We start from the raw sequence: 15,442 nt of genomic DNA on the forward strand, positions 1-15,442 counted from the left end.
CAGTAGCAACTATATTAAAAATCACATTACCTAAAATGTAAAACTGCATTTTCATAAGCATTTTTGTAAGTATCCCATCCCTGTTCTTTTAAACTGTGGAGCTTTCAACACCTTCATTATTGTTATGTTAACTGAATTGCTTTTTGAATTGCAATATTCTTTTCCACTGAATTTTACACATGAGGTAAGGAGAAAGAACTCATCCCTCATTCATTCCTTTACCCTTCAGAAGCATCAGAAGAGCTGTATATATATATATATATATATATATTTATTTATTTATTTATTCTGTTTGGACCATATGCTGATTTTAGTACTGCTAAACTTACTGGCTATACTTCAAATTAAACTGAATGAAAATGGTGCATGCCTATGATACTAACGCTGTGTAACTGTGTAAATGAAGAAATCAAGGCATACTCCTCAATTTTCCCAAGTTTATGTCACTCTGAAAACATTCTGCTAATCTAATACCATAAAATGTGTTTAAAAGATAAACTTTTCATAAGGAAAAGACTAACAAGAATTGAAATGACTGTTGCCTTAAAAACAAAAATCTGCTTTCTTGACTTGAATTTTAACCTTTTTGTCAGCGTTTTAAATATTTGAAGCATTTATATTGTTACAAAGCATTCCATTTTGGACTATACCGACTGGAGAGATGAGGTACAACAATTTCAGACCTCTTGTTAAGAAAATAAAGCTGACTACTCTGGTGCCACACTTTTATTTAGTGCACTGGAAACACTTTTTCTAACAGAATCTTACTGCAGTTGGCTTATTCTGGCAGAAACGTGAATACCTTAGACAGACAGAAGTTTTACAGCGAGAAGGTCATAGGCTTAGTTGGGATCTGCACTTGTCTGATTAATAGAGAATGTTTTACCACAATTGACTCTCATCACTGACTGATTTTTGTTTCCAAATACCTGTCATCACCATCACTGATGCATTCAGGAAGAGCAAGACTACAGCCAAACAGCATGATGTGTTGATAGCAGCTGAGACGACTGAGATAACTGAAGAACTTCAGGAACTTTTCCATTTCAATACTTTTGACAATGGAAAGAACTGAAGTTAGAGTCGTGTAGTTATATGGCAGCATTTGGCACTGGCTGTTGGTGAGATTTATGCAGGCACCTGTGAAATCAAAACAATATATTTAGAACAAAAGTATCACCATTAGTTGTTTCAAAGTATGTACTGAATTAAGAAGTCAGCAAATATAGCATATAAGCAATGTCTGTTCCTCATGGATAAGGGGACATTCCATAATGCTGTCACAACATTGTCCAAAAATGCATATCCAAAAACAAAAAGAATTCAAAGAAACTTTGTAGGTTAGCTTGGAAAAACAATTAAACTCATATTTTCACAATCCTCTGGCCCTCTAAAAAACTGTACAAGAAATAAAACCAATTTCTTTCTGATAAAGGTTGGATGAACCCACCATAGGCATAGCTTGGATAGCTTTTTCCTCTTTTTTCAATTCTGGCAGACTTCCTGCTAAAATCATCAACTTGTTTATCTACTTTTCCCAGCATGGTGATTCTCCCTACACAGTCTTTCTTCTTTATTTTATCAGCACAAAATTATCTTGCTTTAATGGTTGACATATGCCCTGTTCTAAACCATCATTGTCCCACTACTGACCTATGAGACCAATTCTCTATCCATGCCATTTTATACATAGCAAGCTACCTCAGTGTGATCAGCAGGTTTACTTAATGTACTAAGTTCTTAAAAGTTTTACAAACCATACATCAATTTTAGAATTTTAAACAAGAATAAACTAATAAAATCCAATGCTAATGGATTTCCTGACTAGATGAAGGCATTTCTTGGCTGTCTAGTCCTTAATTTGGGGAAATAGAGTCACATAGGACTTTCCAAAATTGAAATTTCAACAGAATGATTCACAAAACCTCCACCTATCACCTGAAGCACAATGGCAAAGCAGTCTCTTCTAAGATCATGTTCTGGGCTGCTTTCGATCTTTTAAAATTTGCACACTCCTGACAGCAGAGATATAAAATTCCATGAATCTACCTGATCTTTAAGGAGTGCTCCATAGCTGAGTAACACAGTACTGAGGATGAAATTTTATAGTAATTATACAAGAACTTCTAAAAATAAGATAGATGGAAGGAGGGACTAAACTCAGGACCTGCCCTTGTAACAAAGTCATTCATACTTTATCATCAGTTTCATGATTCTGGCTTTCTAGTACAGCATCATTTATGTACTTATCTCAGGCATGTCCATATCTTAGATCACTCTCCTGGAAAGCAGATGCCTGGGTTAGTTAGAGCCTCATCTTTTTAACACAGGTGCTCAGCCCACCTTCTTTCATCCAGCCTATAAATTGCACTGCAATTGTAAGTGTACAAAGTCCATATTCTCCAGACTTCTAAGTCAAAAAATGTAGTTTCAAAGTAATAGCAATTGTTTCATCACAAAGTCATCACATACCACATTCTCACTGCAGTAAGAACAGGAAGTGCTACAGTCTCAAAAACCTACTCTGGCAGGTTAAGGTGTATTTAAGAAAATACACCTTGCATTCTCACTTGTTTAGTTTTGCATAGGACTAATTAGCTCAGGAGAAGCACCCCCTGGCTCACTTATACTGCACAGACCAATAGAGCACAAATACACAGCTAGCACTCAGGACCCTAACCCAGCAACAGGAAAAGTCTTGCAGTTTTACAGGGGACCTTACTGAATTTTCCAGTTTTCCCTCAAGTGCCACACAAATGCATTAGTCGATTGTAGTTTGAGTAACACACTATTTCACAACCATACTGTTGTTTCACCCAAACTGCAACCAGAAGAGAACCTAGAGCTTTTTTATTCTGATCATTTGCATAAACAAGTCCTTCCATTCATTCTTGCATCAAGCCCAATATCTTGTGATAGGTAGAACATATCTTTTAGACAGTCAGGTCTGCTCAGTGCCAAAATTGTTCAGTATGTTGGCATAGAGTGATGTAGACAAAGAGCAGGGAATATTTTATGTTAAAGGCCATTAAAGGTAGAATAAAAGTCTTTTTAAATAAATGTAAAAGGAACAGCTCATTTAATGAGGAATGGTATTTAAAAAAATTGCTACACGGTTAATGAAAAAAATCAATTTTGGAACAAATAACAAGTAATGTTTTTAAATAAACAGTAATTCTAAATGATAAAAAAATCTTACACTGACAAAACCAAAGAAATAAGAAAAGCGTGCAGTACACCTCAAAATCAAATTGCTAAATTCTGCTCCACTTGTACAGACTAAGTGTTTATAAACTACACTTCTCTTCATTGCTAGAATTCTAATCATATACATGAATAAATCCAACTAATGGTATAACATGTTAATATTAAATATGTTTTAAATATATTCCCAATCAAGCAGGTGATAGGTCAGAAAAGAAAAGAGACATCATACAGGTATAGAAAAGCTTCCACTTATTTGCTTCCTTTCTCCAGTAAAGATTCATCAATTAAAGAGAATACAAGGCATATGAACTACTTCTGGCATTACCTACATGGAAGAAAAATGAACAGTGAATAGGAAGAACATGTGAAAAAGCTGCTGATTAGAGCAGCATGGCTCCTAATTATCTGAGTCATTTCTGACATTCAACTAAATGAAGAGTTTTCTGCTTATCCATGGCTACTGCCAAACAGACTGAACCGGCAACAGAAGGATTTCCACTCCAACAGCTGCAATGCAAGTCTGTGGTCTCATATTCAAAGTTGCTTAAACTAATTTAAACAACATATTTATTTTTCCTTCTCCCCCCTTTGGATTACTCCCAGACAGTACTGCTTATGGACTGTTCCTGCACAACTAGCTGAGTGAACTGGACCAGAGAACTGAGCTGCTTGAAAATAACTACCAACACTCTTTCCCTGAAAGGCAACATTTATGGCATCATCAAAGAAACACAACAGAACTGCAGCTTAAGGCTGATTGATATCTTCAGTTTTAAAAACCAGCCTTCTCTTCACATGGAATGATTTCTCATTCAGTAGTAGTTCTCACTTCTTTTTGAGGCCATGGAATGAACCAGCCCTGGGCAAAAAAACAGATTTTCCTCTGTCGTGCCTTTTTATTTATGTTTTTTGAGAGGCTAGAGAGAAAAATAATCAGTTCACATAGATCAGGTCATTAGTCTGAATAGCTTTATGGCAGCAAAAACATTTTTTCTAGGACCTGGGAAGGAGTTAGTTATCAGTGGGTAAGAACAGAGCCCGCTCTCAGCAGCAAAAGCAATGCTTTTGCAGAATGTGCATCATTGCCCAGCGCCATAAAGCATTCTGAAAGGGTTAGATAAATTTGAATTGAAAAAGCAAACACAGCCTGCTTTTTATAACCAAGGTCTTGTTTGCTGATACTCTCCTTAGAAAAATGTTACTTATCTTCAGAGCAGCTTTTACAGACCATCTTGAAGAGGCTTATGGAAAACAAGACAGTGTTCAAGGCAGCAGCAACCACCACCTGCTTTGCTACAAAACTTATCTCAGTACGCTGTAAGCACTAAATTTCACAGTTGAAGGCCATAAACTCAATGCGTGTGAGAGTGAATTCATCTCTGCTGAAACCAACAAACCAAGCAATATTCACCTGGCTCTTTCATAATAGCAAAAGCTCTACCAACATGACAGCGGTGGGTTGACGGTTGGACTGGATGATTTTACAGTCTTTTCCAACCATTATGATTCTATGAAATCTCATCTTTAAGTGTCCTGAAAACCCTAGAAATCCCATTAAAAAGAGAAAAATCAAACCAAATATCCATTCAAACTTTAGAAACCTGTCTAGCTTACCTATAGTAACCTCTAAACTTCTTGATATGCAAGTGATCCTCATAAAATCAATTTTTTTCCTAAACTGCCATGCTCTTCTGACCTTCAAAGGGTCTTGTGGTTCTGCTTGATTTTACAATTTCATATGAGAGATATATTAAGATACATACTGCCTTTTTTTCTTCTGCTCATTTGCTATTTTGTATCCAGATTGTCGTAGACTTTTGGTGCCGATCAAAGGAGCACAACACTCTACCAAGAACCTGGTCTTCCCAGCAAAACTTGTTTCCAAAACCTATTACTGTTTTCAAAAAATTTAATACCTCTTTTAATTTACTACATCATCTTGGTACATTTTTCATTTCAATTAAATTGGGTGACAAATTTTCTTAGCCTCCCTTTCTTATACCGTTCACTTGGGACAGAACCTCTGAGATTGTATTTCAGATGTTTTTTCCATAATTCAGGAAAAGTGGCCCAGTCAATTATATTCTTCTGGCTCATTTCAACAGATGCCAGGAACTACAATCTCTCCTTTGGAATCAGTCCAGTAGGAAAATATACAAGCCGTTTTCTTAGTTCAAGTGCCTTTAGCTAAAATTAAGTATTTCACAACAAAAACAATCTCTGCAATTTTTTCATATTAATACTGAGTTGAAAACATGATTTCCACAACTCCCAGCAGCCTCCATTTCCTAACATGAGGGAAAGCTTAGTTGCTGACTGTATACATTGAGTTAGTGCTCCAGTCTGAATGCATTCTCAGAACCTTCTTCACATTTTTCCACACTCCCAGAAAAGCTGTGCCTTTGTTCTCTTCCAGCACATATTGTACATAACAGAAAACACCAACCCATCCTTACAGAACAGCACACGTTCGTATTACATTACTGAAGAAAATAAAAAGGATACATATGTTTTCTGGAGGAAGAATGCCAACATTTCTCTACAAGAAACAGCACCATTGGCAAGATTTAACTTGCCTATTTTTCACAGCTTTCTCAGTGTTATGTGCAGGTGCCCAGGTGTTTGTAATGGGGGGCTGAAGAGCTCCTCCATGATGCAAGGCTAGGGCTGCTCTAAGCCGGATACTGCCAGTTCCAATGGCCCCACCACAGGGCATTGTTGGGCTCCACCAAAATGATTGCACCTCTGGGAAAGCATGTTTGAGAAAGAAGAAAATGCTGGAGAGAGTTATCGGGGAAAAACAGAAACAAAACAAAACACATGTTAGATATAATCCTGCAGAAGCCAAGCTCAGAGAAAAATGAGGTAGAAGAAGCACTCCAAATATCAGAGCAGAGATTATGCAGCCCGTGGAAGAGAATGGTGAAGCAGAAATTGATCTGTGGCTCCTGAAGAGGAGCACAGTGGAGCAGATTTCCACACTGCATAAGACTCCATGCAGATGGCTATATTCAGAAGGAGCTGTAGCCCATGGAGGACTGATATTTGAGTAGCTCACCACAAGAGACTGAAGTCCAGACAAGGCACCCATATCAAAACTATTCTTGAAGGACTGCAGTCTGTGGAACCGTTTTCACACTGGAGCAGGGGAGAAGCATAAGGAGGAAGGAGCAGATGAGAGAAGCTGTTATGAACCAACAGCAACTCTCAATCACTGTAACATACACACCAGTTGAGAAAAAAGGAGTAAAGATGAGCAGCTGAGAAAAAATACGCATTGGGAGAAGGTTGTTTTGCTTTTATCTGTTTCAACTCTTCTTTTAAATATCAACTCTTTTTTTAAATATCAATAAATTCAATTTATCTTACCCATGTTGAGTTTATCCTTTCTGGCACATCAGTTGGTAAGTGGCCTCCTTGTCTTTAGCTCAACCCACAAGAAACTTTACTTATATTTTCCCCCCAATTCTATTGAGGAGGAAGGATGAGAGAGCAGCTGAGTGGACTCCTGACAGCCAACTGAGGTCAACCCAAAACAATAATGCCCACTTAGTTTAAATACCTACTTCAAGAATAAAATGGCTTTTGTTGTGACAACCACTATGTTAAATAGGAATCATATTTAAAACTAATTACTCCGAAATTACTTAAAGATAGTGAAAAGTGCTCTATACGTTAATTTTGAAGATTTTGCATCACTGTTAGGCAATTAAATCTATATATTTGCTGAAATGTGCCAAAGCTTTAAAATGCATAAAATAAGAGCACAGAAAAAACCACAGACCAAGACGGGTCACCATAATTATATTCAGAAAGTGCGTGTATCAGTCCAGGGCTCATACAGTTCAAGATGTCTTTAAAACTACTAGGTGCATATGATCTTTTGCTCAAAACGAGGTAACTCATTGTTAAACTGCTGAAAGAGGACTATTGCCTACTTGCACGTAAGTTTGAGTTGTTAAATAATTGTTTTGTATGTACACCATTAAAATGCCACAACACAAATGATAAGACATGCTGACAACAACTTTGGTGCTAAACCAGCCAAGAGCCATCTTACCCTACGTTACAACTGAGTCACCTCTTCAGGGAGCCAACAAACAGCACTTTGTGAAAACCACAGCACTACATGGCTCTGAGCAAAGGGAAAAGGGTCTCTTTCTCAGCAGTATTAACGTTTTAACGAAGCCCAGGTGACTCATAACAGATTACATGTGGGGGAGGAAGGAGATAAGATTTTGAACATCAAGCCTCTTCAACAGATCTAAAATAGAAGTAAAACTCCAAGGCTAGTTGAAAGCAATTGCTGTGGATTTAACTTAGCTCAGCTAATGAATTATACAGTTTGAAAGGAATGAGTGATTCTCAGCTCCATAGTTACCAAAGGGAAAGGTGATAAGGTGATAAGTCCACCTGAAGCAGACAGAAAAACAGTTCATTATCTCCCAGGTCACAGAGAGAAAGCCACGAGGGGCATATAACTCATATTTTAGATCAGAGTTTAAATGTTACTGTATTTTTTTTAAAGGTAATCTTGTTTTAAAGGTTGCTCTACAGAGAAAGTTGTGGAGCACCACATCCAGTCTGCATCAAACACTTTTTGCAAAGAGCTTGACCCAATTGTAAATTCTAACTTGTTTATTCTACTGAGAAGAGCTATTGCAGAAAACTGGACTTGTCAATAAGCCATCTCATTTTTTGAGCCCCAATTCTTTTAACACAAGCAATTCCAAAAATTTCCCTTCTTAGCTACGGCACATACTTGCTTCTTTAATCCCTTAGACAGGAACAGCTGAGAGCAGGTAAGCTCATTAGCTAAAGGTGAGGCTGAGTACCTACCCCCATGAGGTGTGACCTGGCCTACATTCCAGATCTGATATTCTGATTAGCTATTTCCTAATGGCCATTTTATTGGGATTCTTTAGTGAAATTGCAGACATATTTCAAAGAACCTACCATTAAATAAACAAAAGACACAAAATGAAATTGATTTTAGGATTAGATCAATCATTAGAGACTACTGGACTGCATTCTGCTATTGTTTTGAAAGATGTACATTACATTACTAATACTGATAAGCTTTGCTGAAAAACAAAAAGGGGTAAGGGTATAAAATAAATGCTAGCTTCCACAGGACCAATGGGAGGAGGAATTCAGATTTTTTTTTTTAATGTGTTTTCATTCGCATGCAATGAACAACAAACATGAATGTTGCCTTGATTGACAACAATTAATTATGTATCAATACTGTCATGTTCAAAACAAAACAGTGCTTTATAAAAGACTGATAATGGTTGAGATATTCAACAAGCTATTCAACAGGCTGTGAATAGGACAGTACAGTAATAAGAGTGTACTTGAGCTGTCCCATTTGTCTCCGGTTAATTAACTCTCAAGAACAGTCAAATTGTTGTTCTGATCTCTTCTGTAGGAGATTACCATCCTTTTTTCAACTCACAGTGATAACTTAGCGCTTACCTCACTTTCAGACAAAAATAACGTAGCAAACCCTACTTAAGGCTTCCTATGAGATTTGTCTAGAAACCAGGGACAAAATGCAGCACCTCACTTCCTAAGCAAAACACTGGAAGTATGACAAATCTATGATTTGCTAACTGCAATTTCCTGTTTGGTGGTTTGCAGATGGAATTTAAGATCCTGGTGTACTGAGGCCTCTGGCTTAGCAAGGACTGTTCTAAATGGCTAACAACAGACTTAGCAGTCTAACAGATTTCAGTTTGTTTTCCCTGTGGAAGATTTCCACAGCTATGGTTTTCAAAATTGTGTGCAATTGTTTCATTGCAGCATAGGCAGCTACTGGCTGTAAAAGACAATTTGCTCTACAGAGAAATACTGCACCCTAGATCTTCTGAATTTCACTGCATGTTTGTTATAGTATATTTTGCAAAACATGCTTTAGGATATTCTTGGCCCTTTCTTAATTCTGAGGGGCTGCTACTGCTACTGACTCTCTTGTCTGTATCACTGCAATTTTCTTTTGGGTATCACATTTTAAACATGTTTCTACAGCTAGAGTTCAAATGCTTCTGTTCACAGACAAGCTTAGCTATCAACATCAGTGGAATCATTCCTTAGAGTTCCAATTGTTCTATTTGATCATAATGTGAACAAAGAAGAATGTTGACAAAACTTTCACAGTCTGAGGAGTTAGTGGTCAAAAAACATGATTTTTGTTGTTGGGTGTTTTTTTTTTTTTTTGTGTGTGTGTGTGTAAAAGGAACAGATTAATATACAGGTGTCTAAGAGCACAACATAATTATCATTAAGTTTCCCTATTACTGTATACTAGTTTAGTTGCATTTAAAGCTTCTGAACAAGATGCTTGCAAGTTGCCTGTGCAAACTCAGATTTTTAAATACTTGTATTTCATCTGCACTTCCCACAATTAAAAATGTGTTTCTTTTATATAGTTGCACTACTAAATACATATAGCTTCTCTCAATGCATTCCTTTTGGACAGTAGCCTAGATTTTTCCATTTTATACTAACGATAGCTCAGTCTGTTCAGCCAATTGCACTCTCTCTACTATAAGCCAAAACAGACCACGCAGAAGCATAAAGGAGATAAACTTCAATAAAAAATAAAATCACACTCAACTGTCAGACAGGCGGAGGTGTGCCTTTTGAAACTGATCAGCAATTACAATATAGAACAATATCTTTTTGTTGAAATAGTACATAACTGACTTTTCAGAGAAGCTGATAGATCACTATCTTAGGGATGACTTGTGTTCATTGATCCCCTCCATGGAAATGTCATAACAGGCTAGCACATGACTTCTACCTTAACCACTTGCCCAGTTTGTTGTTTAACTTTGACAAAACACTTTAAACTACAAGCAACAATATGTTAAAAAAAAAAAAAAAAAAAAACCATAATAGATGCATAAAAGTAAAAGACATAAAGCTGAAAAGATTTCTGTTCTTTACATTTAAACATTTTAAAGGTGTGTATGTTTTAACTATAGAAGTACATTGCATGTCTTTTAAAAATTGGAACAATGGTGACTTGGTAGTTATTTCCAGTGAGGGAGTCTCTTGTTCTAAAGTCAAGAGTGTGGTGGAAAGGCTGAAGCGTAAAGATTGGTAAATGAGTGAAAATGGAATTGCTGGGAGATTGTGATAGTTACAGTACCCATCACAATGTTAATTCCAATATATATTTTTAATCTGTTAGGTATCTCATACAGAGCATTTTTTAACCCAAGTGTATTTGGACAGATGATCATCTACAAACAAAATGTTTGCAATAAGGAGCCATGAATTTACTGAAAGGAATAAAAGGCTCACGTATCTGGAGGTAAATGCATGAAACTGTTAACAACCTCATTACAATTTTCACGTGATTTTTTACCATTTTTGTCAAATTCCAGTTGCCTGAGAGTGGTAATGCACCAGGTGTTAAAAATTAGTTAGCTTTTTCTTTCTCATAAAACAAAGTTTTAATGATAAATCTACATTTATTCTATGAAAAAGAAAGAAGAAAAATATGAAAAAGAAAGCAGGTGATTGGCCAAAGTTCTGGCTTAGGACTTCGAACACCAGAGTTTGTGATCTTCTCTGCCAATTTGAAAGACCAAACTATTTTTGCTCCAGGGGAAATTCATGTTTTAACATTTTTCATTTTTATTCCAAACAAGATAAATATCTCTAAATATCTACCATGGGTCTATCACTGTTATTACGCTTAATATAATTGGGTCTGCTCCAACTTGAGTAATTAAACATAAATTATGATAAAAGAAAACATGGTTTATTAAGCCACTGTTTTGGAGACTAGGAATTAAGGAGATGAAAACTATGGTCCAACTTGGAAAGCTGTTACTGAGTACCTTAGCTTGGAATGAGAAGCACGACGCAAGGAGAGAGAAGCAGGGAGTTTCTTGGTTCATGCCATCCATGACACATCCCTTCCAACTATCTCCAAAGCGATTCTCATATTGCTCTTCTCTACCAAACAGAAAGCTGAGCCAGCTTTGTTCTTCATAGCTTATAGTTATGGCAAAATACCAAATGCAAAGAAAGGAGAGTGCTGGTGAGAGAAAAATGTTTATTTAATGTATGAATTAGACATTGTTATATTACAATAAGAGATGACCTCTGGGCAGAGCAGGGTGTTGCAAATAAATTGCTCCATTTCAAATGTGCATGAAACACGAAAGAGTTTTCTCATTACTATTGCTACTACTCTACATAACAAGCATATCTGTTTTCTCTTTTAAGAAGGGTAATAGTTGCAAACATGCAAAAATAAAACATATGCTTTTTGAACTGAAGTCCATAAACAGTGTTTCACTTCTGCAAAGGCACTTTCTCACTTCACTCCTAGAAGCAACCATTTAGGGCTTGTTTTTGATCATCCTCTTCCATGCTTGCTTAAGTGCAGAGGGGAGCTGACTGGGAATCCGTGATCACCTGAGACTCATGCCCTTTCCTAGCACTCTATTCAGTATCTTCAGAAATAGTCAGAGCTGAAAAAATACATCCCTTATTTCCATACAATCCACTCAGGGCTGTGCCAAGGGCAGGCTTGTGTGCTGCTTGCCAGAGTGCTGGGTGAGCTGGATGCCAGGCTCCGCAAAGAAAGGGATGATAGAAGATCAAGCTCAGAACACTTGGTCATGTTACTTTTCCTGTTAGTATTCGAGCATAGTCACAGTTTTCCATGTGCATTTGAGTACATGAAAAGGCTGTGTGGCTACTTGACTGTCTGCTAGAAGAGAAGTATGAGAGAACTGGCATAGGACCAAAGAAAAGGATATTAAGCATGTATATATATATAAATATCAGTAAGTGGAAGAAACAAAAGTAGCTGCTAATACCACTTGACTCAGTGTATATTCCATTAGTCTCCCCAGATCAGCAGTATTGTAAACCAGGGAGTCTGCTCCATTTGAAATGAAAACATCATTCTCAATCTGATACACGAGATGTCTCCTGGTCAATCTACCACTTTATCGCATAAATGCAGCCAACTTTTGTTTCAAAGAGAAGGAAAGTACAGATGAAAGTGTATTGATATTTATCTTGGAAAAACATCCTTTATTCTTTAAGATAACGACTATTGCTGATGAACAGAATACTACTGCATATACCCCCAAATGCCACTGGTGAACCCACTGGTGAACCTAAAAATCTCTTACTGATGTTTCTGTTACGTTAGGAAATTCTCCATCCTATGGACCATGCCTTCCAAACAACACATTTAAATCTGAACTCATACAAACTCTAATCTCTCAAAACAAAAATCCACTCCTATTGCACTCTTTCATTGGCAAGAAAGAGAAGTAATAGAGGATACATCTGATGCAGAAATTAGCTTTTGCAAGAAACCACCAAGAAAAATAATAAGAATCTAGGGCAAATAAGAACAATCACCCGAGGAGTGTAACAACTTCTGGCAGCGTAAAATCTTGAGGCTTCACAAGTCAGAAGTTGAAAATGGACTATTGAGTTTAAAAGCCTGATCTAGACCAACTCATCATGAAGTTTTCCAGGCATTTCCATACTTTCTGGTTTTCTCATTATTCTGTAATGCAGCTATGTATTCAGTGAAGCTGTGGCTATCTTCTTTAACTTAGTCTGATAACCAAAATGCACTGTGCACCTACTAATAGAAAGAAAAACATTGAGTAACCACTGCCTCTACTTCTCCAAGCCACTCAGAAATGTAGGGCAACTTTCCAGGAGGAAAAGAGTCTTATTCATATTCAGTGTTTCCCCACATCTAAGCCATTACACACCTTTACTGATCTGTTTGCCTGCTGTTTGCATTTTCCAATTCTTCCTCTTTCTTTCTGTTTGAACTTATACACTGAAGTGATGAGTTTTCCTTTTATTCTCTGCATCGCTCACGACAACATCTGACATCATGACAATACCTGAAACAGAGTTGCCTTTTTGACCATCATTGAGCCAGAACGTTGTCTGCAGCAAACCCTCAACTTTTTTTGTGTGTGTGCGTGCGTGTGTGCGCGCAATATCTCATATATTCATTTTAGGCTACTCAGTACAAGTAGAAATGTTGTTACTTGACTATTCACTGCCTTCCTGGATCATTTTTAAGGTACAGTGTAAACTCTACATTCACATGAAACCCTATGAGGCTCCATTGGTAAGCTTCACAGTGGAACCTAACCAGTCATATACTTCCCTGTGTTTGAATGAGCAATTAGTCTAAGAGACAATTCTCTTTAAGACTTCTCAGAGAAGTCTCTGGTTAAAGAACAAGTATGGTAACTTAACCAGAAATGTCATTTACTCCGTCAAAGAGGTTTCAAACAGACAGTGAAGTATTGCTTCCTTTTGTAAAAGGAAAACAAACTTATTTGTCACTTCTTCATTGTATCATTCATTCCCATTTGCCTATTAATCTATTCTTGACTAGGATTTCTGACAAAGCACTTCCTTATGCTTCAAGGGCTTTTATAATAATTGATGTCACATGTGCAAAATTTCATTCCACTCTAGTTAGTAATTCAGAAATCTCGTATCAGTGTTATTTTAATGTCTTGGGTGAATATCATATAGTCACAGTGTTTATAATTTCTTTTATTAATATTCTCTAACGTATTTTATTGAAGCTGTGATTCAACATTATAGCAAATCCAGTACTAAGGATATTAAGATCAGACCAAAAATGTTATAGCCATATTACTGCCATTTCAAATGTCTTCAGAGAATTTTGTCTGGCTAGTTTTGCACTGGCAGCCTCTGTGTTGTGTGACATATCATTTGTCTTTCAACATCCTGCATAAAAACAGTATAAAGTCCAAGTTATGCTCTCTTACTAAATCATCAGTAGTGCACTCACCTGACCACATCTGAACCAGATGAAACCTGTCCTGATGGATGATCTGCTAGAGTTTGTTGATAACAGTGAAACATCAGCCTCACACTTCATTTCCAGATTAATTTCCTTATGATAGGCCTAGAAAGCTCAAATATCCATTCTATATTGGCCCAAAAGAAATTACATAAATTACTGGAAGAAAATTCAACAAGACTCACTACAGATCACTGGAATCTGCTACCATGCAATGCTGAGATGTTTCTAGATGCTAGTCCTAGTTTATTCTTCTTTTGGCACATGCTAACGGTCACAACTGGATCATAACAATGATACTGTTTGATCTACTACCACTGTTCCTACATAGTCATTGAGTGTTTTGCTTGCCCTAAAAACCCCTTTGCACTCCAAAAGACTACCCCAGCCTAACTATGCCAAAAATGCATACATCACTTTTTCCTGATTTTCCCCATCTCTCTCAACAAGAGAATACTTCTGGACATCAAACCTCAGTGGAGTTCTCTCTGGGAAGCAAAGTTTAGTGGGAGAGACCAAAGAAGCCAAGAAGTATAAGGAGATAATTTGCAAAGGCTGGTACAGGGGTGAGATAGTAGGAGAAGCCTATGATTTCTAGTCCTCAATGCTTTGTACAGCTATGGGAACACAAAGTTATTCAGAGAATAAAATATCCTTGATCCCCCCAAGTATATATGTAGTATATAGAATACTACATACTGACTAAGGTAAATAAATGAACCACCAAAAGGATACAAGTATACATTTACATACATTTGTTCTGATTTTTGTATGTGAGAAGAATAAACAAGATACGAATCTGTTAAAGAAAATCTAGTGGATGTAATGTATAGAAAGCCGAGACAATTCCCACAGCCTGTGGAATAACTACACTGCAGGAGATGGAGTAAATGAAAAATTATTCACAATAAAGGAACACCCTCAAAAGGAATGTTTTCCACGTGCTCAGTTAAGACACATATACAAACGCACACATATATATACATATAAATTACAGAGTTTCCTCTTTTACTTCACTCTGGAAAGAACAAGGAAGGATATAAAGAGCTCTTTTACAACTTTTATCTGCTTATTTGATGAAAATGAGGGGGCAGGGAAGGAAAGGAACAAACTCCTGAAGGCAAAATGTTTCTGAAGAAAACAGCAGAGCAAAAAAATCTGTGATGCAAACAATCTGATCACTCTCACCTGAATAATATATTCGTTGGGTAGATAGCTAATATCAGATCTTACAACTAAGTATGGAACTCAACAGAGGACTGACACCTCAAAACATCATATAATTCAGTGGCTTTTTGGAAGAGATCCCTACTGACAGATATCCTCTCTTCATTTTCATTTCATAGAAATTTCAAATATACATCTTATACAAAGTGCGACTTTTAGGTC

At 36.8% G+C, this 15,442-nt stretch overlaps 1 protein-coding gene across 2 annotated transcripts in view; it reads right to left on the bottom strand.

Moving 5' to 3' along the window:
- The window catches only part of CORIN (corin, serine peptidase), a 124,325-nt gene that overhangs the window by 84,869 nt on the left and 24,014 nt on the right, over positions 1-15,442 (bottom strand). For both annotated transcript variants that reach the window (XM_052681919.1, XM_052681918.1), the window contains exon 4: positions 930-1,140. In XM_052681919.1, coding sequence (XP_052537879.1) covers positions 930-1,140 — 211 coding nt within the window. The remainder of the gene's footprint in view (positions 1-929; positions 1,141-15,442) is intronic.

Source organism: Tympanuchus pallidicinctus, unplaced genomic scaffold (genome assembly GCF_026119805.1).
Source record: "Tympanuchus pallidicinctus isolate F22 unplaced genomic scaffold, pur_lepc_1.0 scaffold2, whole genome shotgun sequence".
NCBI lineage: Eukaryota > Metazoa > Chordata > Aves > Galliformes > Phasianidae > Tympanuchus > Tympanuchus pallidicinctus.